Genomic DNA, 26,579 nt, shown 5'->3' with positions numbered 1-26,579 from the left:
CTCTGATGAAAGAAATAAAAGAACTAAGACAATGGAGAGATAGTCTATCTTCATGGATAAGAAGATTCAATAATGTCAAAATGTCAGTTCTTGCCAACTTTATAGAATCAATGCAATCCCCATCAAAAATCTCGGCAAGTTATTTCGTGGATATTAACAAACCAATTCTAAAGTTTATATGGAGTGGCAAAAGAGCCAGAATAGCCAACTCAGCATTGAAGGAGAATAACAAAGCTGGAGGACGAATACTACCCCATTTCAAGACTTACTATAAGGCTACAGTAATTAAAACAGTGTGCTTTGGGAAAAAATAGGCAAACAGATCAGTGGAACGGAACAAAGAGGCCAGAAATAGACCCACAGAAATACAGTCAGCTGACCTTTGAAAAGGAGCAACAGCAACACAACAGAGCAAAGATGAGGTTTTCAACAAATGGTTCTGGAACGACATGTAAAAAAAAAATTAATCTAGACACAGACCTTGTGCCCTTCACAGAAACAAATTCAGAAGGAATCACAGAGCTAAATGTACATAAATGAAATAAACTAGAAGATAACAGCATCCAACAGCTGCAGAAAGGCCTCCACTGACTGAGCCCTTGCTGTGGACCCTACTGTGGACCAGGCCTTGAGCTCCCCATGCATCACTCCATTCATCACACACCCACTCTTAACAGATGAAGAAATGGAGGTTCAGGAAGCACAGGAGGGTGAGTATCTGGCCCCAAGTCACCAGCTTGCTCTTAACCTCCCCAGCGCTAAATTCCAGAGAGACTGGACTAAATTCTTCATTCACATAAATATACCCCATGGTGCTGAAATAGCTGAGGTCTGATGCAGACTGAATAAACATCACAATGACCTACTACATCAACAAAAATCTATACTACTTCAAGCACCTACTGTATACAAGACAGGGAGAATTTTTTTTTTAAAAAAGCAACAATTTATTAAGCTCTTACTCAAACTTGCAATTCAAAGTTGCAAGCACTAAACATTCTTTATATTCTTTAATCCTCACAACCACCTGCCAGGTAGGTCCTCGTCCCCAGAACACAGGAGTGAGACTTGCCGGCAGGAAGGATGCTGTCCCTAGTGGCGGACCCTGGGTTAGAAGAAACGTGACCCTGGAACGGGAGCGATGAGGAGGGAAAACCCAGGCACAGATGCAGAGAGATGTACCCCGTGGGCACACCTTGAATGACCACCCACCAGGTGAGACCATTAGACATCCTAAAGAAAGGAAAAAGCAGGGAAGAACACATAAAGGCTCTTTAAATAGACATTAAAATTGAAAAACTGCTGCTTTGTCATTTAACAAATACATTTTTATTCTCTGTTGTTACACATACTACAGTTTTATGACGGGATGATAAATACAGGTTTCTACTGGTCACATTCACAGCCAGTATTTCCTCTGTGTCGGGTCAGAAAGACAGTGATCACCTTAGTGAATAATTTCTTTGAGTAAAGCTGCCTGCAACCTCGACTGAAGATAGATGCCTACAACAGCCATTTCCGGGGCTGGTCCACACACGATCGCTCTTCTCTGGCACAGAGAAAGCGCATAGTCAGACCCGTCTCTTAAATGGTGAGTCACTCACATTATTACATTTCATGTTCACCAGATCCATTTACGAAGGATTCAAGTGACACTAAGAGAGCTTAAGTGACTTAGCCAAGGTCACACAGCTAGGAAGCAGCAGATTGGGGACAAGAATCCAGTCTCCCGCTAGCTAGGCCAGTGTTCTGTCCAGGGGCACACCAGGACACCTTAGCCACGTGGGGCTGCAGGACCTTTCTGCATGTAGACAAAGGCATAACAGACAGGCCAAGAGCTAGGAGGGCGTAGAACAAGTTGGAAATTCTCAGAACTATGGTCCTGGAAGGGCCCTTAAGAATGATCCATTATACACCCATTATATAGATGGGCAAATTGAGGACCAGCCAAAGAAAGTAACTTGTCAAGAGTTACGCAGCTAGAAGTGGCAGATCGGGTCCAGAACCCAGGTCCATACAAATTTTATCATTCAAATGTGTTTGGAGAACAATTTGCAAAAGGTGCTACAAAGACAGCAAAACAATCCACAGGACTTTTTTTTTCTTGGCAGGCTCAGGTCATGCACAAAAAGAAGGTACAGTCTTTATCCTTGAGGAGTTTACAGTCTAGCTAGAAAACCTAGCATTTACACAGGAAAATAGAATCAATAACACAGAACATCAGTATAGGTGGCAGCCATATCAAGAACTTAAAGGAGTCAGAGAGCAGCAGGGCTGGGTGTGCTGGCTTTCTGAAGGAAGGGTAAGGAAAGATGGGCTTTAAAGCATAAATAGGAGTCTGATAGATAGAAAGGAATAGGTATGTCAGACCAGGAAAGTGTTTCAACTTATAAAGGGGCTACGTGGGAGATGAAGCCAAAATTATAGATGAAGGTGGGTCTTGGGGGCTGGGGACCCTTCCAAAACCAGGTCAGGGCTTTGGGACTTGGGCCTATGGAACAAAGGGTCTTCAAACTCGTTGAAGAGCCTCTGAGCTCATCACAGAATTCCACAAGTGACTGATCACACTTCATGCCAGGACAATATTAGCGTCAGAAAACACGACTGTGGTTATACATCCGCAGCATAACCACAAACATAAGCATGCACACTTTTCAACAAAATAAATCCTCAAGTCAAACAGGATCAGTCTCTTCCAAATTTTCATATTAAGTTATCTGCCTTTGTCTCTTTCTTCTGTCCCGTCTTCCGCTCTGTCTTCTGTGGCCTGTGTGCTAGGTGCCACTGTTTTTCTTAAAATATGAGGGAGAAAAACATAAAAATGCAGAGAATTCTGAAACTGACTTATTTTCCTCAGATTGGAAAGAGGAAGTCTTACAATTTTAGACATCCAAGGCCATGCCACAAAGAGCAGTATCCTCTCTGGGCCTCAGTTGCTCCAACTGACATGAGGGGTTGGGGATAGAAGCATCATCTGAGACCAAGTTTTGGATGCATCGATTCCCCCAGTCACCATCTTTGTATCTCCTGGGCTCTCCGGACCCTGGAAAGGATGGGAGACGGGCCCGTCCATCCACATCCACGGTTCTGAGCAGCACAGAGTAGCTCGGGCTGGGCCCAGCTCAGCGACCATCAGCTTCTGCAAAGGCCAGGGGTCAGCATTTTTGTGCCGTGTCCCGCAGCGAGCATGACACCCCTGTTGCTGACGTGACTGACCCCCTTTGCAATGCCCCAGATGCTGCTCTCACCGGGGGCTCACATGGGCCGTGTTGAGCTCCTAAAGCCTCCCCCACTTCTAGGTCTTGGAGGAAGATGAGTACCTTGGTCCCTAGGTCACCTGGTCAGGAATGGGCAGCACCCTGTGCCCAGGATGTGGGCTTCTATGAGCTGGCAGGGGCATGGAATCCTCGGAGAGTCTGTGTGTCGTGTCCCCTCTGCCTGGGGGAGCTGGGAGGTGACCAGGAGCCGGATGTAGTAGCCACCAAACACCGCCAGCAGCTGCTGGGCCATTTCCTAGAAGAGGCAGGGAAGCACAGTGAGGGCCACAGGAAGGCACCCTGAGGGGCGTGGGGCTCAGGCACCAGGGGAAGGCCAAGCCAGCCTCTGGCCCCTGGACCAGGGAGTGATGATCACTGGAAGAACCAGGCCAGGACGGCACCTGTGGCTCTGGGGAGACGTCACCTGGTCAAGAGCCCCATCTCTGCGCTGACTGGCTGTGGGGCTCCTGTAGCCTCAGTTTCCTCAACCCCAAGGTGGCTAACTAACTGCTGACTGGCAATAATAACATGCACAAAAGATACGCAACCTCAAAGCAGTAGGGAAATTACCATTGATTTATGCCTGGCCGACCACACACACACACACTTTTTCCACTTTCAAATGTCCAGAAGTCTGTAAAGTTCATGAGGTCAAAGTGACTCACTTAAAGAAAATCACCAGTTAAGTGGGGAGGGGACTATTCCCATCATAGCATGATAGCAGGATTCTGCAGTGCATACTAGGTTCCTGGTAGGTTTCTTTACGTAAGTACCCTAATGTATTAAAAGAGGTTGCTAGGCCGGGCATGGTGGCTCACGCCTGTAATCCCAGCACTTTGGAAGGCCAAGGCGGGAAGACTGCTTGAGGTCAAGAGTTCAAGACCAGCCTGGGCAACATAGCAAGACCCTGTCTCTATAAAAAAATAAAAAATAAAAAAAATTAGCCAGGTGGCAGTGTGCAACTGTAGTCCTAGCTACTCAAGAGGCTGAGCCGGGAGAATCACTTGAACCTGGGAGCTGGAGGTTGCGTGAGCTATGACCACACCACTGCACTCTAATCTGGACGACAGAGCAAAATCTTGTCTCAAAAGAAAAAAAAAATCGGATTTAATACATGTTCTTATGAACACATGTGGTCTCTAAAGTTCCATTCACTGGACTCTCACTTGGGATTACAGGGAAAATGCTTAAATTCCTTAAGCATGGTGCTGAAGGTCTTTCACAATACTTGTGTCCACTCTGAACGTAACTAAATAAGGTGTGGGATACACCAAAGCTACGTGTGTCTGTAGAGTTACTAATTAAGAACAGGCTTTAGAGTCAAAAAGGCCAGGATGGAATCTCAGCTCAGCCACACTGTGACTGACCCTTAGCAAGTCACTTCCCCTTGCTGAGACTATTTCTTCATCGGTAAAATAGGGAAAATCGTAGCGCGGACCTCACTGAGTTGGAGCGGGGGTTAAAGGAACAGACAGAGAGGAGGCGTGTAGCCCAGGGCCCAGTGCTCAATAGATGCCATCAACATCATTAGCATCAATCATTATTATTCAAAAAGCAGAAACTCCTCATGGTTCCTAGGATTGGCTTTTGTTCCGAGTTGTCCTTTGTGCTAGAAAATATTAAAAAACTTCAAATAGTTTACCACTCACTAACACAGATCAGTCTCCTCACCAATTTACTCTAAAATCAATAACGTTAGAAGTAAAGAACTGTAGCAAGAAAACTGGCCTATTTTAGCATCAGCAAGCTGGCTTCTGCCCTTGGCTTTGCCACATTTGCCCTTTCTCTGTGACCTTGGGCAAGTCAGCTGACCTCCTGGAACCTTATTTTACCCATCAAGGAAGAGAAAATAATCCACACCCCAGAGGGTATGCTCAAGAATTTTATGCATGATAAAAATCTGTAAAAATGTAAGAGGTCATTGTAACTCTCTGTCTTTCACAGACACTGGGTTCCTACTGAGATATGATGGTCTGGCCCATGCTGAGACTTGGGCATCATTCATGTTTTCCCTGGCTAAATTATAAGGGCAGCTACTTTAAAAACATGTGCACACACACTTGATATTCATGACAGGAAATTGTATTGCTATTGGTATGAATGAATTTGAAAAATAATTTAGAGGCCTCATATCTAATGGGCTGTTGCACAGAAAGCCAAACATGCATGTCGTAATAAAGTACATGACCTTATGAATCTGTTCTGCTCTTTAAAAAATAGTCAGTAGGATTCAAGTGAAGAGATTAATACATTTATCATTTTCTCTTTTAAATAGTCCTATCTGCAGGCTTCCCACTCCCTACCAACGCGAAAGAGAAAGGCTGGGCTGGTGTGGACCTTGAATCCCCCGGCCTCTTGGCTGGAAAGAAAACATAAGTGCTCCTCTGGGGTTCCAAAGGTCACCCGAGGTCACCCCTCACTGCTTGTCTCCCTGACAGTGGGTCTGTCCTCGTGATGAGGAGAACGTAGCACAAGGTGCAAACCGCATTTTCAGATTTCTGGTCTACCAGTGCTGTAGCCACACCCAACAGACAGTTTGGATGGCAGGACCCAGCAGAACGCTGGGGCTGGAAGAATTAAAAGTCAACAGAGATACATGTAAGATTCAAATATCCAACTGCAATTTGGACAGATTGGATAGATGAACAGATGATTTATTGATTGATTGATAAAGACCCACATATTCATCAGTATGTTCATAGTTAAGCTATAATCCAACAATATGCAACTAACTGTCCAATGCAACTATCAGAAAGAATATCCAAGATATTAAAAAGTGTAACAAAAAATTCCAGTAAATATAAAATGATTCCTATAAACTATTTTTAAAAGTGCTGGGGTGAAGAAAAAAAGATTGAAAACTACCGGGCTAGTCTCTACCAACTCAGAGGGCCCGTTACCTCTGGCTCAGCCTCAGGAACAAGCTGATGAAGTTCAGTCTGCATCAGTGGTCTCTCTTGGGGAGAAGGACTGCTGGGCAAAAGGGGAGCATCCTCCAAGTTCTCAGGCCCCTCCACTGTCGTGGGGCTCACCCCAGTCTCCATAACAACACACAACTGGCTCAATCTGCTTCTCAGCAAGGGCTGCAAAGGAAACAGAAGGGGCTCAGGTGTGTCCTAAATTGGGTGATCTCTGGGAGGCTGAGTCCCTGCGTGAGCTGCAGACCCAGCAGAGGACAAATCCATCTACAGACGCAGACGCTGACCTCAGAAGAATCTGGAACTGAACCACATTGGTGAGATCACATAGTTCCCTATAAGAGTACCATTCTTAATAGCTTCTAAATACTTTTCCTTCCATGCTCTCGTTTGCTCAGAGTAGCCTGGGAGCATGGGTATCTTTACCCACACATTGCAGTGAACAAACTGAGGTTAAAGGCCTTGCCCAAGGCCACCCAGGATCTAACAAGCCAGGATGAGAGCTAAACCACAATCCTGACTTCCAGACCCACTGCAGCCAGGGCCCAGGAAAGGCAGGTCCTAGGGAAGGAGACAGGAGGCCTGGCCTCCAAACCTGGGCATCACCGGCCAGCTCCGCGACCACAGGCAGGTGACAGGTTTTTCTAGAGCCTGTTTCCTCCTCTGTAGAATCAGACCAAGAACTCTCTGATCTTCTTAACAAATGTCAGAAAGGTACTGTGAACAAAGGAAAGTCATCTAAATACATGATCCTTTCGGGTCTGCCAGAATTTTTTTTTATTATTATTATTACGAAGAAATGTATGCTCACTATAGGAAATGTGCCTACATGATGAGTGCGATGCGCGCTGTCTGGGGAATGGACACGCTTGAAGCTCAGACGGGGTGGGGGGGAGGGCATGGGCAATATATATAACCTGAACTTTTGTACTCCCATTATAAGCTGAAATAAAAAAAAAAAAAAAAAAAAAAAAGGAAATGTGGAAGATACAAGTAGTTGAAAAGAAGCAGAAAAGCAACCATTATTCCCCTAGGCAAAAACCGCCACCACCGCATGGAAGTAGTCCCCCTTCTTTCCAAGTCACTTTCTTAAACATCTTTCCAACGTGGCGGTAATGCAACCTATACAATTTGGACTCCTGGTTTATTTTCATTTTGTTTTGTTTTTTCACTTAAGATATCTTACCTCTTGGTTAGTCTTCATTTCTCGAACATGGTCAGACAAAAACTGCACACAGTTCTCCAGGTCGAAGTAGACGAACCAGAGCTGTGGGGAGAAGCAGCCATGACAGCGGTGGCCCAAAGCCAGCCCTACCTGGAACGGTCCCTCCCTGCGACCGTTCTCCCCCTCCCGCCTCCTCGCCGGAGGCCCAGCCTTCGGAGGCCCACCAGACGCAGCCTGCTCTCTGGCAGGAACGCGCCATTCTGTTCTCCCCCAGAGTCCCACGCCAGGACCACGTCTCATTTGTAGGGCTGGAGGAAGAATGGCTTTGTGCAGATTTAGAAAACGTCAAACCCTGTTCAAAATGGCTGTGCCCCAACCCCACAACTCGCTGAGCACCCCAGACAGACTCCTTGCCTTCCTGGACATCTGGGGGTTCCATATGCGGCTACCATCTTTGTCCTCAGTGACCTTTCAATCTGGAACTGAACATGCAGATGAACTCGCCACAGCGGCCAGTAATCAGCTTGGGTGCTCCAGGGAAGGGGAACGGGATAAGAAGTCCTCGTCCCGCCCTGGCCTCCCCTTCCACCTCAACCTCAAGGGTCCCCAGGGGCCAGGTTAAACCCTCCTTGTTCACACGTGACAACACCTTGTGGGGACCACACCTGCCACACCTCACAGTGAAGTTCTGCAGGAAACTGGTGGCCCTTGTCTCACACCCCCATCCATGGGCCACCTCCTCGGGACCGCAGACCTCCCTCCTCCCAGTGACTGACCCACGAGACCCAAAGTCACATCACTCATACCCATTTCTCTCACTGTCTCATCTCCAAAGGAGTATTTTTCAAATAATTCTTTTAAAGCTTTTTACTATGAAAATCTAAGCATACACAAAAGTGGATGGCAGAGACCCATCATCCTGCTTCAACTGTTATCACCCCACAGCCCCTCCTGGTCCATCGATACCCTCACTCGTTACCCTCCCCAGCACCCCACCACCACCGCACCCCCCGTCAATCTGAAGGGCTCCCTGATATTGTGTCGCCTCATCCCAAGATACTATTTAGAAACTGAAAGAGCCTCATTGTCTGAGAAGATGTGTCCATTCTTCACCGTCCGCCATCCACGCATTCAACGGACACTTGGCCAGTCACTCCTGCACCAACTGATAAAGATTTGGAAATAAATGAGGGTAAAAAGGACCCCCAGGTTCCAAGAGCTCCCAGTCTCCGATGTCACACTTGAGCTGTCAGGAATCTTGTGATGCCATCTGCCTCACCCCCTGATGCTGATGTCGGGCACGATCGTCTCACACCCCACCCTGCCCCAGGTGTAACCGGCCCCACAAACACAGGGCCCGGGTGTGTCCGCTGCTCAGCCTCAGTGCCTAGAACAGGGCCCGGCACGCAGCAGGCTCTTGTCGGGGGCTGTCCCTTTGCTCTAGGGCCAGAGAGCTGCTGCTGACTGTGTGTGTGCCTGTCGGCCTCACCAGACTCCGAGCTCCCGCAGGACGGGGACCTTGCATGGGCCCCTCAGTGTCTTCAGTGCCCAACGCGGGGCTCAGCACAGAGGAGGCCCCATCTGTCTGCTGAATAAACGTCAAATGAGCAGTGAGGCTTGGACACGATCAGAGCTTCCCTCCCAGCCCTGCCCCACAGAGGTTCTAAGTCACCGGTTACTGCACAGAGGAGGCGTCTCCAGGAAGAAAACACTGGAGCGGGGAAGCACGGAAGCAGGGAAGGGCTGCCGACAGCCATCTCGTTAGCAGACTCCCAGCGACATTACGGGGTGGGAGAACACGAGGCTCCCTGGCCCAGCCCAAAAGCGGGCCACTGAGACGCCACTCCGGGACACAGTACCTGGATCACGCTCTGGCATCCTTCCACCGTGTCCGTCACCCCCAGCAGCACCCGGTGTCTCAGGAGGGCTCCGTTGGCAGCCGCCAGCCTTAGGTCCGTGTTGGTGTTGGCCTGTAAGACAAACACCAGGGAGCACCTGGGCCCTGGGCAACAGCCACACACCGTCCCACCCCCAGATGCCTCAGGACAATCCCTGGCCACAGGACGCTCCCATCTCCTCCCCTGTAAAATGGGGTGGAGGGTGCCGGGCCAGATTCAGCTGTGTCAGACCGTCCTGAGCCAGAGCTGGTTCCTGGCAGAGACACGGTACGCCCTTGCCTGAGCCTTGGTGTCTCCAGCTGCAGAATAAAAGAGTGTCCCTGCCTCCTAGGAATGTGGTGAGACTTCACGGAGATCGTGCGTGAAGCACTCCACCTGCGCCTGGGACTCAGGCGGGTGCACAGGCTATTCGTGGGAGGTGGGGGACTGGATGGGTTTGAGCATCTGTTGTATAAGGGAGGCCCCCGCTCCACCTAAAAAGCACCTACGTGAAAGAATCAGCCTCCTTCTCTTCCCTCCCAAACCAAGGGATGCCATGTATTCAGCTGGCAAAGTACATGCCAGCAGGCAGGGAGGGAGGACAGAGGAAGGGTAGGGGGGACCCCAAACGCTGGTCTGGGGAAGACAGCCCAGGAGGACTTTCTGATGCAGTTAGAAGAAAACAGCCGATCAAGGACAATGATTGTCAAAAGCAGCAGGACCCGCGAAGGGAGCTTCTGGTAATGTGAAGAGGCCCTTTTGGTTGTCATGGGGATGGGACAAACAGTGCTGGCACTTAGTGGAGGATGGCCAAGGATACTAAACACGTGCTTTCTGCGGAAGGACATGTCCCATGAGAGACCATTCTGCAGTCGAAGACTGTCCCCTGGCCTCCTACCTGGACTCCAAATGCCTCTCTGGGCATGAATGCAGATGGAAAATCTGCTCAGAGCTCTCTGATCAGCCAGCCTAACTCCACTGCACATATATACCTAAAGTGGGGTTCTGCATGGGCTTAATATACACTGAATTTTCCAGGAATCCCACGACTATGAAAATCAAGGGGTGATTCTATTTCGTTTCACCTAGAACTTTAGTGAGTGTTGTTCATCCTTTCAGAAACTTACATCATCAACAGTTCAATTCCTGACTCTTCACCCTCACTGCCTGTATAACCTTGGGCAAATCACTTCACATCTCTCTGCCTCCATCTCCTCGCCCCCAAATTGGAGATAATAATGCCCCCTACCTCAAAGGGTTATAATAAGAATGAAATGAGTTCGTCCACATAGAACATCTGGAAGAGTGAACACTTATATGTCAGCTAATAATATCATTGCGATGATGACGGTGAATTTAAAATCATTGTGTTTTCCATTGTACCATGTTGGCCACAGATATTTTTAGCAACTTCCCCTATGCCCAGCAAGGCACTGCACTCTGTAGGAGATACAAGGTAGGGTCTTGCCTGCCTTTACAAACCGGCCAATCTTGAGAAAGGCTAACGATGCACCAAAAAGGTAAAACAAGGCAGCGTATGCCAAATGTTGGGGCCCTCAAGGATGCCGGGTACCACGGACAGGAGGCTAACGGTAAGAGTGACGATGGTCAGGAAGGGGGATCTGCATGGTCCTGAGTGACAAGGGAACCAGGAAGAGGTCCTGGGGCTGAGACCCAAAGGCAGACCTGAGGATTCTGTGTGGCCATGGACCAGTTACTTAACCTCTCTGAGCTTCCGTTTCCCCACTGGCAAACAGAGTCAACTGTAACAGTCAATACTTATAAAGCATTCACTTTACACCAGTACTATTATAAGGACTTTGTGTGTATCAAGTCATTTAATTTTCACAGTAACCCTATGAGGAAGCTACAATTATTATCCCATTTCACAGATGAGGACAGTGAAGCCCTGAGAGGTTAAATAATAACTTACCCCAAGTTATAGAGCTAGCAAATGGCAGAGGTATCCTGCCTCCTTATAAGGTGGTTGTTGGATATAGACATTGGGCCCCAAGCACAGAGTACACGGTAGGTGCTCGTTAAATGGTGGCCATTATTAGGCAGGAAAGGCGGCGTCTTCTGAATGGCAAACAGCGATGACGGCACTGCTGTGCGCCTGGGACCTCCATGCCGACCTGAGTAACGAGCCCGGGTCATGCTCATCTCCGACCTGTGCCAAGCACACTACCTGGTCCTCGCAGGGGCTTCATAAATCGCAGCTGAATAAAAGGAGGAAGAGCGAGGAGGAGGCAGAAACCCAAAGCAGGCGCTCCTTGGACTGCATGAATTACATCTGCATCCTTGAAGCACCTGCCAGGTGCCAGATTTTTTTGTTTGCTTCTGCTAAAGCCAAACGCTTTGCCTCTGCCCCCTCTCCAAGAAAAGTTTCCTGCTGCTGGAGTAGCCAGCTCAATTTATATTTCACAGGCCAAACACATAAGTCATGAAAGCTCCAACAGACCCCCAAGGGCGGCATAGTTTGTCAGGCTCCTGGCAAAGCCCAACAAAGATCCTTTCAGAATGATTAAGCCATAAAGTTCCTTTTTGTCCCTGTGAACACAGGCACTAAATAGAATTCACACCCCAAACCCTGACTACATTGCTCAACATCCTGCCCTCCCCTCCCGAGTCATGCAAGAGCAGATTGTTCGCTAAAGGCTCTCAGAGTCCAGAACTGTGCCAGGTACTGGGGGACAGAGGGACAGGAGCCTCCCAAGTAGCTGGAAAGACAGCGTAGGTGTGGCAGGCAGAACAATGATCCCCCAAAGACGTCTAAGTCCTAGTTGTCAGAACCTGAGGATATGTTGTCATATGGCAATGGGGAATTAAAGCTGTAGGTAAAATTAATGCCGCTAATCTGCTGACCTTAAAATTAGTAGATTATCTTGCATTATTCAGGTGGCCCAATATAATCATGAGCGTCTTCAAAAGCAGAAGAAGAAGGCAAAGGGTCAGAGAAGGAGGTGAGAGAAAGAGGGGTCCTGCCATTGCTGGCTTTGATGGAGGAAGGGGCCATAAGCCAGGGAGTGCAGGGGCCCTCTGGGAGCTGGAAAGGGCCAGGAAACGGATTCTCCCCGAGAGCCTTCTGAAGGAACACAGCCCTCCCTTCACCTAGATTGTAACCCAGGGAAACTCATGTCGAACTTCTGACCTGCGCAACTATGTAATAGTAATTTTATGTTGTTTAAAGCCGCCAAGTTCATGGCAATTTGTTACAACAGCCATAGAAAGCCAATACAGTGGGCTATTGACTAAGAACATGGCTTGGAATCTGGGTGTCCTGGCCTTGAGTTGAGTCCAACTCTGCCATCTACTAGCAGCACGGCCCTGGGCTGCTCCGCGAGCCTTTCAGAGACGCCTCACCTAGAAAATGCGTGTAACAGCATCTACCCAGAGATTTGCTGAGGGATTTAATGAGTTAATAAATAAAGCATTTAACAGACAACCTACTGTTAATACATATGAAGTGCTCAATATGTAACAAAAGACAGACACTGAAGAAACAGGCTACCAACAGAACCATACAAGCTGGGAAGTATCAACCTTCTTTCTGAATGTGATCAGGAATCAGAGGGCTCAGGCTTTGAACCCTGGCTCTGCCACTAACAGTGGGATCCAGGATAAGTTACCTAAACTCTCTGACTGTCCACTTCTCTGCATCAAAGGTCATCGCTAGGATTAGAGACTGTCAACAGAGCACCAGGTCAGCATCCGGCCACCACAGGAAGGATGAATGGGAATCACTTCTCCCTATCCCTCAACCCCAGGCACCTTTTGCTGCAAAGCGGGCTCAGTAACTCTCCCTCACTCACAGGGCTGTCGTGAGCATCCCGGGAGAGGAGGCGCATGAAAGGGCTCAGTTAACTAAAGCACTGTAAGAATATTCGCTATTGGTGCCCTCCTCCCAGACTCTCTCTCAAAACACAGCTTGCTTCTAGAAACACAGGATCAGATAGAAGAAAACAGACAGGATTTAATCACAGGTGTCATTTGATTTCTTTTAGTCACTGGGCGTATATAGGCTAGTGTGAATTTTCACGGCTGGAGGAATTCTTTGAGGCAGGCAAAGAGAAAACTCCGACTTGGAATCCTCGTGCCTGCACAGCCCTCCTGGAGGGAGTGTGGCAGGGGTCTCTAGTGTCTCACCTTCCTCTGGTGTCTCTCGAACACAAGCACGAGCATCAGGGTCAGGCTCACTGCAGCCAGGGTCACGAGCAGCACGCCCGCCCAGTGGTTCCCCAGGGCAAACATCTGGCTGGTGGAGTAGATGTTGGCCCACACCACCACGTAGAAGACCTGGGGCAACCAGAGCACACACAGTCAGGAACACCAGTCCTCACATGGAGCAGCGGCTCCATGCACAGGGGACACCCTTTCCACCCTTTCCTGACACCTTCCTTGGATTCCAACAGCTCCCAGGGCAAGCAAGGGACTGATGCGGACACCGGGGTCCATGGGAATGAGCTCATGTTCCTTGTTTATAAAACAACATGGATTAAAGGGGTTAGGAGCTACTCCTAATCCTTATTTACCCTGATTTCAAATAAAACAGAAAAAGACAGGTGGCTCTGGAGTGAGATAAATTTGAGTCCGAAGCCCACACTGATCCTTCAGTTGCTATATGGCTTTGGACAAATTATAACACCTCTGAGCCTCAGTTTCCTCATCTGTAAAATGAGGAATAAAAATACCTACGTCATGGCATTGCTATAAGGTTAACAAGGTAACATATGCAACAGCCCAGTACTTATTAGGGAATTAACAAACACAGGGTCCCTTCTCCCTAGAAGTGGGATGTGGGCGTCAGATGTGCTATTGGACCACTTACATGTAGAAAACAGCTGCAAATCGTAGCAGTTCAGAGCACAGATGCGGACACCAGACTGCCTGGGTTTGAATCCTGGCTCTGCCGTGTATGCATGTATGTGTTTATGTGTATCTATATGGACATGTATATGTGTTTATACACACACATGTATATGTATATATACACTACGGCTGAAATGAACATATGGGGAAACCGAGCCCCAGAGAGAGGGAAAGTCTCGGCCAAGGCCAGACATTGAGTCCAGAGCCGCGGTGGGTCTGCAGATTCCTAATCGCAAGCTTTGCCCACAGCAGACCCTGACTCCCACCCTGTATGCAGTGAGCTGGTTACAACTCTCTCCCGTAAATTTCCTCTTATACCAAGTCCAGTCCATGAGGCACTGCTCCTTCCCAGGCAGCTGCGTCACCAGCCCCCACACCCCTCACCCACATCAACAGGCTCCAGGACACAGCGCTGAACCCAGCAGGGCCACCGGGGACCAGGGCAGGGTCAGGGAGCGGGCCACAGCCTCCTTACCACAGCAAAGGCCAGCCGCATGGGCCTCGAGTTGTAGATGATGTATCTTCTCACTTGGGGCTCCAAGAGGGCGCTCTCGGCCAAGCTCCTGTACTGGTCGGCCGGGACCTGCTCGGAACCCAAGGGGAAGGGACCAATCAGCCAGAGGAGAGGCTACTCCCCACCTCCTTCCCGCCAGCAAGCATGCCATTTCTAGTTCATGTGACTGTCATGTGGAAGGGGGATCAGGCACTTTCCGGGACATCCCACGGGGCAGAATGAGGAGCCTGGAGCACTGGGTGGAAGTCACAGGGTGCAGCTCTCAGCTCAGGAGAGAACAGGCATCACGGCATCCTGGACAAGGAGCCCTGCAGCCTGGGACTCAGAACCCCACAGCAGGCATCGGGTAGCCTAGTGGTTAAGGCACAGGCCCTGGTATAGACAGCCTGGGACCCAAACTCCGGCCCTGCCACTCACATGCTACGTGACCTGGAGCAAGTAACCCCACTCCTCTGAGCCTCAGTTTTCCCCTCTGTAAGATGAGGATAATAACAGCACCCACCTTGCACGGCTGGGGCACACATTAAACAAGATAATGCGTACATAGTGCTTGGCACAGGGCTGGTCCCTCAGTGAACACTCGATACACAGGTGCTATTATCAATATCTGTGAATACGGACCAAAGCACTCACGTCTTCCTGCCCAAACAAAAATGTCAATGTCTGCAGAGCATAAAGGCCCTACTAGAGCAGACCTAAGAAAACAGAACTTAACCATCAAAAATTATATTTAGGAACATGGTAGAACATGTAAACTGTTCGCCAGTTAAAGAACCCCAATCTAAAGGCAACTTTTTAAGAAATAGGTTCTTCTGTACAGAGGAAATATGGAATAATAAACCAGTTTGTGCTGATGGGGGGTTAGCACTGTCAATTGGGAATATTTTCCTTCAATGGTGATAAAATGTTGTTCTAAACGATTCAGTTTCAAAGAATTAAATTCTAAAATCTTCAGAGTACAATTAGTAGTGTGTCTTCCCCATCCCTAATTAATCTTCCCTGGCTAACACAGAGAAGGCCTAATCACGCTAGGGGGCTTTGAGAAGAGAGAAAACATAGCTGTTTTCTGAAGCTGTTTTCTGAAGCACATATAAGTGCTTCAGAACAATAAATAGCCACCATTTACATTTCCTGTATGCTAGAGACAGAGCCAATGTTCTTCAAGCATTATTTCATTCGATCCTAACAAAAATCCTATATAATAGCTATAAATATTGTCCTCGTTACAGATGATGAAATTGAGGCTCAGAGAGGTTAAGTCACCTGCCCAAAGTCACACAGTGAGTAGCAGAAGTGGATCTGCATCCAGTTCTACGAGTCTGTGAAGCCTGTGCCTCAAATCACTGTTCTTAAAGGTATTGTGGCACTATCTGATGTGCATTTTCCTTTGCATATGCAGTTCCTTCTCCTAAAATACCCTTCCTTCTGTCTACTCAGCACACTCCTATTTACCCTTCAAGACCCCAGATCAAGTATCTGCTCCTCTGCAAAGCTCACATAACCACCAACCCCACCCCAGGCAAGTTTATCATTTTCTCCCGTGAATGTCTTCAATGCCTTGTACGTTTCTCTGCTGCAGCACAACTATCCTGCTGTCCTGCTTTACCCAACACACGTCCGTCCCCCCAAATGGGATCCGTGAGCGTGTGTCCTGTCCACCTCTATGATGGTTAGCCAGTTAAGGCCTGGCACAGAGTGGGCATCTAAAAACATATTTGTTAAGTGAATTAACTGGGAAGAGAAAAAAGTTCTAATTCACTTTCCTTATATACTCTCCTCCAGCCAGCACAGAGTAAGTGTTTAATAAATGTTTGGTGAATCACTGGATGAAAGGATAGACAGACAGATGGATGGAAAGGAAAATGGCGGGGATTCAATGAAGTCAGCGCTCACCTGAATGCCCCAGGTCTGCAGTTGCTCTTCCGCAACTCCCAGATCGAAGGAGATGGGCGCACAGGTATTGTCGATCCGGAGAACTGTGAGGACCTGGCCATTGTGGAGCTCTAGAGGCAGACCAGAAATGTCACTTCGGATGCGCCCAGAGCTACCTGCACATGGTGGCCAACCTCAAATCCCCATGGAGAAGGACTGGACTTGACCAGGAAATCCCCAGGAGGCAGAACCGAGGCCAGAGCGAGGAGGCCACTGGGTCACAATCTGAGACCATGTAAGGAAGAACTTTCCCAAGAGTGAAAGCTATCCCCGCCAAGAATGGGCGACAGTGAGTTCCCCATCACCAGGGATATTTAAACAGAGACTGAACAACTAACTACCCTGAGGGAATAATGTAGTGGAATGTAGTTATTTGAGCCCTGCAAAGCAAGCTCAACTGAATAACTTAAATTCCCAGCAGGCTCAGAGAGTCTAAGCAAGAGATAACTGGTTCTGGTAGGCAGAACGACGACTCCCTCCTGAAGATGTCCACACCCTAATCCCCAGAACTTATGACTAGGCTGCCTTCCATGGCAAAGGGGAATTAAGGTAGCAGACGGAATTAAGGTTGCTAATCAGCTGGTCTGACATAGAGAGATGATCCTGCATTGTCTGGGTGGGCCACGTGTAATCGCAGGATCCTTACACATAGAGAGGGCAGAAGTAGAGTAAGCGGCAGATGCTAAGGAAGAAAGGCACAGAGATCTGTAACATTGCTGGCTTTGGCCACGGAGGAAGGGGCCACGAGCCAAGGCATGTGGGCAGCCTCGAGGAACTGGAAAAGGAAAGGAAATCGATCCTCCCCAGAGACTCCAGAAAGGAACACAATCCTGCCGACACCTGGATTTTAGCTCGGGGAGACCAGTGCCAGACTTCTAACCCTCAGAGCTATGAGACAATAAATCTGTGGTTTTCAAGCCTCTATGTTAGTGGTAATTTGTTGTAGCTACAATGGAAAATTAATACACTGATTTACTGATAATCTCCCCCAAGCATAGCTGCAACTCACTCAGCATTTCAGAAGCATAAATTCAGTCTTTATTCCCTCAAAAAACACACATCAACCCAGTCTGGTCACAACAGCTACCAGAACTCTTGCCCTAGAGTGCTGGGATGAAGCCAGACCATGAGACCAGCCGGAAAGGTCCGGACTGAAATTTCCCCAAGTCCAGGGACAAATGGCAGCAGCAAGAAGCCAAACCTACTTGCCTTCAGTTCCAAGAACCTCTGGACAAAAGGATTGAGACCTCCTTGTACCACAGTACGAGCCACTGGTCAGCAGCCGGAGGTAGGGGGCGATTCCCACCCTGAGACTCCAGGATCCCAGTCCAGCCACGCATGGCTGAGGCCTGGCTATTGTGCCATATTCTCTGTGGCTGCTGCTTCGCTGATGAGGCAGGACTGAAAGATTAAACCATAATTATGTTCTCTGCTGGCCCAAAGGTCCTGTCACTCCAGCCTAGCTCTGAGCAATACTTGAGTCTTCAAGGCCAAATGACTCACTCTACCTTCCTGGGAACCCTGGCCCATCCAAACACTCTCTCTGCCCCTGTACCCTATCCACCACGGAGTCCTGCCCATGGGGTCCACAAAACCTCTGTCCACTCCATGCACCTCCAGGCATCCCCACCTCTCCCTTGCCCCTCTGCAGTAGCCTCCTAACTAACCAGCTTCTCCAAACCGACTCTCTCCTACAATGCATTCTCCCTCGGCACAGTGGCCACAGCACAAGTCAGATGACACCTATCCCCTGAGTAAAACTTTCAACAGCTTCCCGGTGCTTTGTGGTCACCAACCATCCTTCTTACCACGCTCTTCCAGTCCTTAGGAGAACTAGCCTCCTGCCAGACTTGCCCTGAGACATCGGTTCTGTGTCTTTCCACACCAGCCCCATTGGCCCTTTGAACACGTAGTGTTCTCTCTCACCCCAGGGCCTTTGCATATGCCATTCCCTCTCCCTAAACCACTTCCACCTGGCTTCACCCAGTTACAGTCTATGCATCTTTTGTATCCCAGTTCAATCACTTTTCCCAGGGAGCTCTCCCTGACATTTCAAACTCTTAATGGATCAAATTCTTCTGCTGCACCTACCCATGACTACCTGCTCTTCTACCTTGCACTCGTTAAAGATGAATACACAACCTGGATGGAACTGGAGGCCATTCTTCCTAGTGACGTATTGTAAGAATGGAAAAACAAACACCACATGTACTTAAAACTACATTAGAACTAATCTATCAACAGGTATGTGCACATACGGAAGTAAAACTCAATGGAAATCAAGCAGGTGGGAGGGCGGAGGAGGGGACGGGTAAATTCACACCTAACACGTACAACGCACAGGAACTGGGTGAAGGGCACACTTATAACTTTGACTCAAACCGTACAAAGGCAAATTATGTAACCAAAATGTGTATACCCCATAAAATTCTGAAATTTAAAAAAATAAAAGATGAAAACATATGTATGCAATTACTTGAGTACAATCTATCCTCCCCAGCAGACTATATACTCCCACACTGGTCTGTTCATCACTGAGTTGGGTTGAGTGCCTAGCATACAGTAGGCACTAAATACATCTTTGATATATAAATGAATAAAGACAATAGGACTCTGATAAGGTCCTGATAAGGCTCCTTTTTCATACCCTGGGGTACCATCTCTGATTTCAAGGGTTCCATAGAATCCTATGTCCTGCCAAAAAGAACTTTATTTTGTTCCCTCTCTTACTCCCTCTCTGTTTTCTCTTTTGTTTTCCTTCTTTGTGGAGCGGGCGGGATGTGGCGGCAGGGCAGTGAGGCACAGAAAGCGCAAGCTAGACAGCTCTGGGGTTCGCACCGTAGCTCAGCCTCTCGCTAACAGGGCAAACGCCCAGAAGCAACCTAAACCCCTGGGCCTGCTTCCTCACTCAGGGGATGATCACATCGCTGCAGAGGACTTTCCAACTAATTAAGATGATGAAAATAAAGTGCTCGGCACAAAATGGGTGCAGAAAAACTGCCTGCAATTGTTGTCATAATTTAAAGGCAAGCTTGTCAGAACTCGAAAGTTAGAATCAAGCATCAGTGATTTATTTATATTTGTTTTTACCCTCCCATACCTTCAGAAAGGATTTAAGGTAGCTTCATAAAAATACAACACAAAGCCATAAAATTATAAAATTACATTAGAAAATAAGCAAATGAGGAAAACTAGACAAAAAGGAAACAAAGACACACAGTAAGAAAGGTTCCGGCTACGGACCCCTTGCTCTGTGCCAGGCGCTGAGCTTAGGCTTCGGTCGTGATTTCATTTAATCTTCCATGAGCCCTAAGTGGAGGGGGATCATTAACAGGGAAAAGGAAACTGAGCCTTTGAAAAGAGAAGGAACTTGCCCAGTGTTATAATAATAGGGAAAATGAAAGTGAGAAAGAGATGCGAGGTGGGAGAACACAAATTGCAGGCAGTCACGCGGACAAGCTCTCCACGTCCCAGCAAGAACGAACACCCCTCACTGGACTCCAGGCATGGAGAATTCGAACCGTTCCCCCAGTCTGGCTCTTTGCACGTTAAGTGTTTGCCCGAGCCATGCACAGACCTTTCAGGATGTCTCTGTTTGCCTTTCACACCAAGAGTTCCTGCATTCTTGGCAATACTAGCTCTCACCTGTTCCTTAAAGTGAGAAAAGCAAGTCCTTCACTTGGAAATACTTGTTTTTACACCTAGGCTAAGTAAACCTACCAAAGAAGAGAGTGTTTGGGGGTGTGTGGGTAAGGCAGGGGGAGGGATTTTCTACAAAGGAACAAGAACTGGCCTGCCAAAAATCAGTGGAGCAATGTCCTCAAAGTTTTGAAAGAAAAATTATTTCATTCCATTCCATTCTACTACTATGTGTGTGTGTGTGTGTGTGTGTATATGTATGTGTATATACATAATTGATTTCCTAATAACAGTAGTAATAAAAGAAATTTTTGCTTTTAAGCAGTCAAGTTTCAAATCCTCTAAGTAATCAGCCGCGTTCCTGTGGACCTGCACAATTCAGAGAGTGTTTCCCCTTGCCTATACCTAGCCTCTCATTCATTCATTCATTCATTCAACAAAATACTTACTGAGCATCTACTATGGGCCAAGTCCTGTGCTAGGTACTGCAGATATAGGGATGAACAAGAAAACACAGGGCCCCTGCCCTCCTGGAGCTTGCAATCTAGTGGGAAGCTGGACTTCAACACTTTATTACATAGATAATAATTTATAGCCTGTGATACGTGTTGTAGGAAGAAAGAGGAATATATCAGAGTGTCCTGACTCAGGTGGAGCCTCAGGAGGATTCTTCAAGGAAGGGCTATTTGAACTGAGCTCTGAAGCATGAATGGAAATTAAGCAGGGGAAAGGAGGCAGGGAAAAAACAGAACAGGCAGAAGGAACAGCACGTGCAAAGGTCCTGAGGCACAAGAGCACGGCAAAGAACATTAAGGCAGGCCTCGCAAGCTGGTGAATGATGGATCTCCATGCTAAGCCAAATGGGAAACACTGAAGCAGAAAGTGACGTGGCTGGATGTGCATTTTAGAAAGAATTACGGCTGCCATGCAGAGAATGAACGCAAGAGGGAAGGAGAGGAGACCAGCTGGGAAGCCATAGCAGGGGTCCAAGCAGAGGGTGATGATGGCTTGATCTAAGGAGGTGGTGACAGAGAGAACTGGGTAGAAATGACAGAAGTAGCCTAGAGATGTACCCCAAGGATGCCCATCCTTATCTAAAGGAACTCCTGTGCCCCTCCCCTCCCCACCATCATGCTATGTGAATCCAGCTCAGCACGGGGAGGAGAGGGGCTAGAGAATGAGAGGTCGTGACCTTACCTTGCCCCCAGCCAGGAGGGCTCCCTGCAGGCAGGGTGCCCCAGCCAGGGGAGGAGGTGGGCAAGGGGCCAGCCACCCCCGGGTCCACCTGCGGTTCACAGGCCATGGCAGAGAGCGAGCTGAGCTTCTACTTCCCCTTCTCAGGGCTGCGGTTCATTCTGCAGCGGCCGCCTCAGCTTCACTTGCCTTCAGAAAACAGCACAAAAAAGAACTTAAGGTTGGGCCTGGGCTGGCTGGGCTCCCTATGACTCTCTCCAAGGCCAAAGTCACCAAAGGCCAGGGAGAGCCACCAGGAGCCTTTTTGCTGACTTTGGTCTTTCTGATCATGCTGAGAAAAACTCTTGGAAGGAGGAGAAACTAAAACCCCCCAAGGCCTAGACCGAGAACTTCCCTTCTGGTCTCGGGTCTTCTCCAGCTCAGCAGCGGCCAAGGGCCCATGGGGAACTTGAGGGCCGACCAGGTCCCACTCCCAGGCATCTGGGATTTCCAGTTCCTTACTGAGGATGCCCCAGCAGCCACTCGAAAGAGAGATATAGTCACTACAGGGACCCTTGCTGACACAAACGATCTCAGATAGCTTCCCACAAGACATTGCAAAATACAAATTCAAAAAACCAGATGGTAGAAAATATAAATCACACGCACAAAAAAAAAAAAAATGTGGCAACCACAAAGAACAGAAATACCCAGATATTTAGGCAATCAAGTTCACCAGCTTGGGGTGGGGGGGAGGTTTGTTTTCAAGAACATGGACTCTAGACTCAGCCCAACCAGCTGAAATGCCAGCTCCACCACCCCCTAGTTATGCAAACTTGGGCAAGCTTCAGCTCTTCAAATCATGGAACCTCCCCCAGAGAGTGCAGCAAAGAAATGATGGATGACACCTATAGAGGACATACAGCAGCATCTGGAACAAAGGACACATTCCATAAACATTAGCTCCTGTTTTACTGTTTGAGGTTTGACACAGTTCCCATGCCTGAGCCAAGAATTTGGTTTTGAGCTTCCAGGTGGCCAAAGCTAAAATGGCAATGCTGGTTCTTAAATAGTTATTAACAGGGAAGAAAAAAAAAAAAAAAAACGGTGAGATGAGCAATGCATGCATCTTCCTGGCATTTCGTTCTAAAAGATCTTGGAAATGCTTCCAGAGCTTCCAGAGCTGGGTCATTGAGAGGCACAGCAGGCTTCACCCTTAGCCACTTTCATCAGCAAAAGTAGTGATGCCCTTCAATTTTCCTTGACGAAAAACTGAGTCTCCAGTGCCACTTGCTCTGGCTGCAACCTGCACACTTGACTTCTGTTACGTGCCTGCGTGGGGGCTTGAGAATCACCCCTCACCAAGGAAAACCATACCTAAGTCCCCTGGGATGACTCAACAGCCCTGCCAACTGTCTTGGTGAAAAGTCCACTAGAGTCATCTTTTGCTGCCCTCGTTCTCAACGCTGAAGACATGAAGTGTCCAACTGGCACACTGGACACATCTGCTTCATTCCCAGCTGGCCCGAGGGCTGACTGCCGCTGATCACGCCCCCTCAAGGGGGACCTGATTCCCATGTCCTCACCACCTTCTGCTTCTCTCAAGACCGGCTGCAGAATTCATGAGGCCCAGCACAAAATGAAAACATGGGGCCTCTTATTCAAAAATAAGGAAGAATTTCAAGATGGCAACAGTAGAGCATTAGACCAAATGGGGGGGAGGATGCCTCCCTAAGTGGGGGGCTCATTGCAACCGTGCAGGTTACATGCACCTGTAGCTGGCCCTGACTTTAAGCTCCAGAAAATCACTTGGGAGCCCCCCTCTCCCAACCAAGAATATACAAAAGATGAGCCTTTAATAATTATCACACTCCCACCCTGTATCAGGCTCTAAGGCCAGAAAGCAGCAAAATATTATGAAAAGACTGAAGACTTTAGAGCCAGAATGCCTGGATGTGAATCTCCACTCAGCCAGTCAAGGTACATAACAACCGAAACTTTGCTGTTCTACCTGTAAAATGGGGTCAGCAGCCTACCTGGTACAACTGCTCGGGGCTGTAACAGAAGGAAAGGCAAGCATGACATCAGTACTCTGCTCACCATACAGGCCCCTTTCCTCAGTATGTTTTCCCTGTGGTACAGGAGAGAAAACTAAGGGTTAAAGATGTGAAGTGACCTACCCAAGGCTGGGTGCCTATCAGCTGTGGAGCCAGGAGGTGAACTCAAGCCATCTGGCACCAAGGTCCAAACCCATGATTTCCATGCCTTTGCACCTCTGGACTCTGGCCTTGGCTGTCGCTGAGCTTGCTCCTGAAACTACCTTTAAAAAAAGAGAGACAGTGTCAGAGTCAAAGAGTATTTCCCAGGCAAGATCTAGCAACAAATTCCAGTGCTACACTGGGGAGAGTAGGACCCTCTCCTCCTTACCTAGGTCAAGGCCTGGCCCACGGTGGGCCCTCCCCTAAATATACTAAGCATTTAACCAGTCAATCTTACCATGCCTTACTTCCTTCCTCCTACCTTGTGCTCCCAAGAGGCATGAAAGTAACAAAAACAGCCACAAGGGTGTCTGCCCTGCACTTGATAATCACTGAAGCCCTTCCCTGCTTCCTTAGATCACCTCCTAGGCCTACGAGGCAGATGTAATCCTTAGGTCCACATTCCAGACAAGGAATCCAGGGACATCATAGCTAGGAGTCTACGACCCAGAGACAGCAGTGGGTTCTCAGAAAGGCCTGGGGAACCCAGAAGCCAGGAAGGACCACGCACAAGCTGGAGCTGCACAGGTATCCTTGCAGACCGCATGGAAGGTTCCATTAATTGCAAAATCCCAAGATGAGGCTTTGTCTTTGGGAAGAAATCGCAGCACCTTGGTTGGCCCCATCAGCCTCCCACAAAGTTCTAATTGGCAGAATTCATTCATTCACCTGGAGGCTGTTTCCTGTACTGACTAGCAGTTACCTGCCTGTCCTGCCACTTCCCACCCATGTGACCTTGAGCAAGTTTGTACTCTCTGCCTCAGTTTCCTTACATGTAAGTGGGGATAATGATGGTAACTTCAGGTTGTTGTGAGGTTTAAAGAGTTCACACATGTAAATCACTCAGAACAGCACTGGGCAAACAGGCATCACTGAAGGAACATAGCTGTCATTATTTTTAATCCGCAGATGTTCCCTAAGAACCTTCTAGGGCCAGGCCCTGTGCTTTCTTGACTATGAAACCAGAAATAAGACCTAAAGTCCCTGCTCAGCCCTCCCTCCTGGAGATCACCATCTGGTGGGGAAGAAACTCTTAGAAAGAGAAATATGGAACAGAAAATTACAAAACAAGGCAGTAAGAGGGAGCACCTAGGGGCGGGGGAAGGGTTCTTCAGGAGGCTTCCTGGAGGAAGGAGGCCCCTCCGATGGGCAAAAGTGGAGGTGAGAGAAGCCAGTGTTGAGAAGGAAGGGGTACAGACCAGAGGCCAGGACTGGCCCAGCAGGGCAGCTGGCGCTGCACCCCCTCAGCTCGTGCCCTCACCGCACAGCCCCTCACCCAACCCCGAGGCTGCAGAAGGCAGGAGGTTGGCAAGACCCCAAGGTCCTGACGCCCCCCTACCCCAGCCCTCCATCCAGCTCAGCCCTGCACCAGCCCTAGAGTGACATCAGAGAGACAGACACCAGGGTGGAGGCAGAGCAGAGGGAGGGAGCGAGCACAGCCTGGAGGACCCAGCAAATAACTGGTCATGGACTCCCTGGAGTTCCCTTTGCTGATTCTGCACTTTAACCAGACCTTCCAGTTACCCCTCTTGCACAAGTTCAACTCCCCTTTCTCAGCTAGAGGAAAGGGAAGTACCCTTAGGTCCTGTTGAGCAAGTCTCCATCTCTGTAGATGCTGAGCGCCCAGCCTCCCCAGGAACTGCGAGCATCACTGAGATTCATCAGAGAGAGAGAGAGAGAGAGAGAGACAGAAACTACCATTTCCCTAAATCAGGTTTTGTTTTTCTTTGTTAAACTGGAAACCCAACAGGAGACCGTAAGAGTGCCTGTTACAGGCGTTTTGGGTGGAAAAGCCTTGAGAGACAATGAGTCCAAGCTCTCCATTTTACAGATGAGGACAGTTAAGACCCAGAAAAGAAAGTGAACTATCCAAGGTCAAGAAGCCAGTCCTGGATGGAGCCAGAACTGAAACCCGGGTCCTTGAGGCCCAGGATGTCCCACCATACACGGTCGTGGCCCTAGGCAGCTGTCTTGCTCCACTATCTGCCCTCAGGTCCTGTCCAGGTCTGCTGCCGGGGTTGTGGGGGAGGGGTCCTTCCCCCCGAGAAATCACCCGGCCCTGCCCCGGCCCCGGGCCCCAGGAGGCGCCCGAGAGAGGCTCCCACGCCCGACACGCGGGGGATGGGGGACCCAGGCGCACGGAGGGGCCCGCGGCGCCGACCCCGGGCAGTCGGCCCAAATGCAGGCCGACGCGGAGGCGGCCAGGCGGCCTCGTGACCCTGGAGCCCCGCGGCACCCACCTGGGATCGCGGGCACACGGGCGCGCGCCCGGGCCGCGCACTCACCGCCCGCGCCGCCCCCGCCGCCGCCGCCGCCCGGGGACGCGGAAAGTCGGGGGACTCGGAAAGTCGGGGGCCTCCGCGCGCCCCTCCGCGCCGCAGCCTCGGGGCACCGCCGCCCCGCGCCCCGCCCGCCTCCGCGCCGCGCCGCGCCGCCCTCCCGGGCCCGCCCCCGGCCCGGCCGCCCCGCGCCGTCACCCCGCCCAGAGGAGCCGCCCGCCCGGCTCGCCTCGGGGCCAAGAGGGACGGCTCCTCCAGGGCCCGCGCCGCAGCCGAGCTGCAGGCTGCGTTTCATCAGCCGGGCGCCCCCCGGGACGCCCGCAGGAGCCTGTGTGTCCCTGCAGGCCACGTGCGTGGAGCCTGGGGCTCTGCCGGGCCCAGGCGCGGTGACCTGGGCCAGGTGAAGCAGCAGCTTGCCTGTGAGGGCCAGTCTCGTGTCAGACATACGGTCACGCGATCGCTGCATGGGGCAATATTTGGGATCAGAAGTTTCTCAGGACTTGTTTTCAATGAAGAAATGTGTGTGCGCTGCATTAGTAAGAGCGTCGGTTTGGGGATCAGACCTCCTGGGCTCTAATCCAGGCCTCTCCACTTCTTATATCATCTTTGGTAAATTATTAACCTCTCTGTGCCTTCGTTTTCTGTAAAAAGCAGATAATTATACCTATTTCATGGGGTTGCAGGAAGATTTAATGAGC

The 26,579-nt window shown here is 49.4% G+C and overlaps 1 protein-coding gene across 5 annotated transcripts; it reads right to left on the bottom strand.

Moving 5' to 3' along the window:
- Nucleotides 1-2,713: 2,713 nt before the first annotated feature.
- Nucleotides 2,714-26,253, bottom strand: TMEM268 (transmembrane protein 268). Of its 5 annotated transcripts, none has more exons than XM_069476715.1 (11): nucleotides 26,231-26,253; nucleotides 23,525-23,660; nucleotides 21,369-21,554; nucleotides 16,494-16,603; nucleotides 14,562-14,669; nucleotides 13,364-13,513; nucleotides 9,200-9,310; nucleotides 7,362-7,442; nucleotides 6,158-6,340; nucleotides 3,338-3,513; nucleotides 2,714-3,139 (listed from the first exon to the last, which is right to left on the bottom strand). In XM_069476715.1, the coding sequence occupies exons 3-11, from the start codon at nucleotides 21,472-21,474 to the stop codon at nucleotides 3,133-3,135; spliced, it is 1,032 nt and encodes a 343-aa protein (XP_069332816.1). In that variant the 5' UTR covers nucleotides 21,475-21,554; nucleotides 23,525-23,660; nucleotides 26,231-26,253; the 3' UTR covers nucleotides 2,714-3,132. The 5 variants fall into 5 exon arrangements, with proteins under 5 accessions (XP_069332816.1, XP_069332818.1, XP_069332814.1 ...); XM_069476717.1 differs by lacking the exon at nucleotides 26,231-26,253 and adding an exon at nucleotides 25,843-25,894 and having other exon boundaries at nucleotides 3,321-3,513; nucleotides 23,525-23,664; XM_069476713.1 differs by lacking the exon at nucleotides 26,231-26,253 and adding an exon at nucleotides 25,843-25,894 and having other exon boundaries at nucleotides 23,525-23,664.
- Between the last annotated feature and the right edge of the window lie 326 nt (nucleotides 26,254-26,579).

This window comes from Eulemur rufifrons, chromosome 7 (genome assembly GCF_041146395.1).
Source record: "Eulemur rufifrons isolate Redbay chromosome 7, OSU_ERuf_1, whole genome shotgun sequence".
In the NCBI taxonomy this organism is placed as follows: domain Eukaryota; kingdom Metazoa; phylum Chordata; class Mammalia; order Primates; family Lemuridae; genus Eulemur; species Eulemur rufifrons.
The sequence above is the reverse complement of the archived record's forward strand: the minus strand, read 5'-3'. Positions and strand labels throughout refer to the sequence as shown.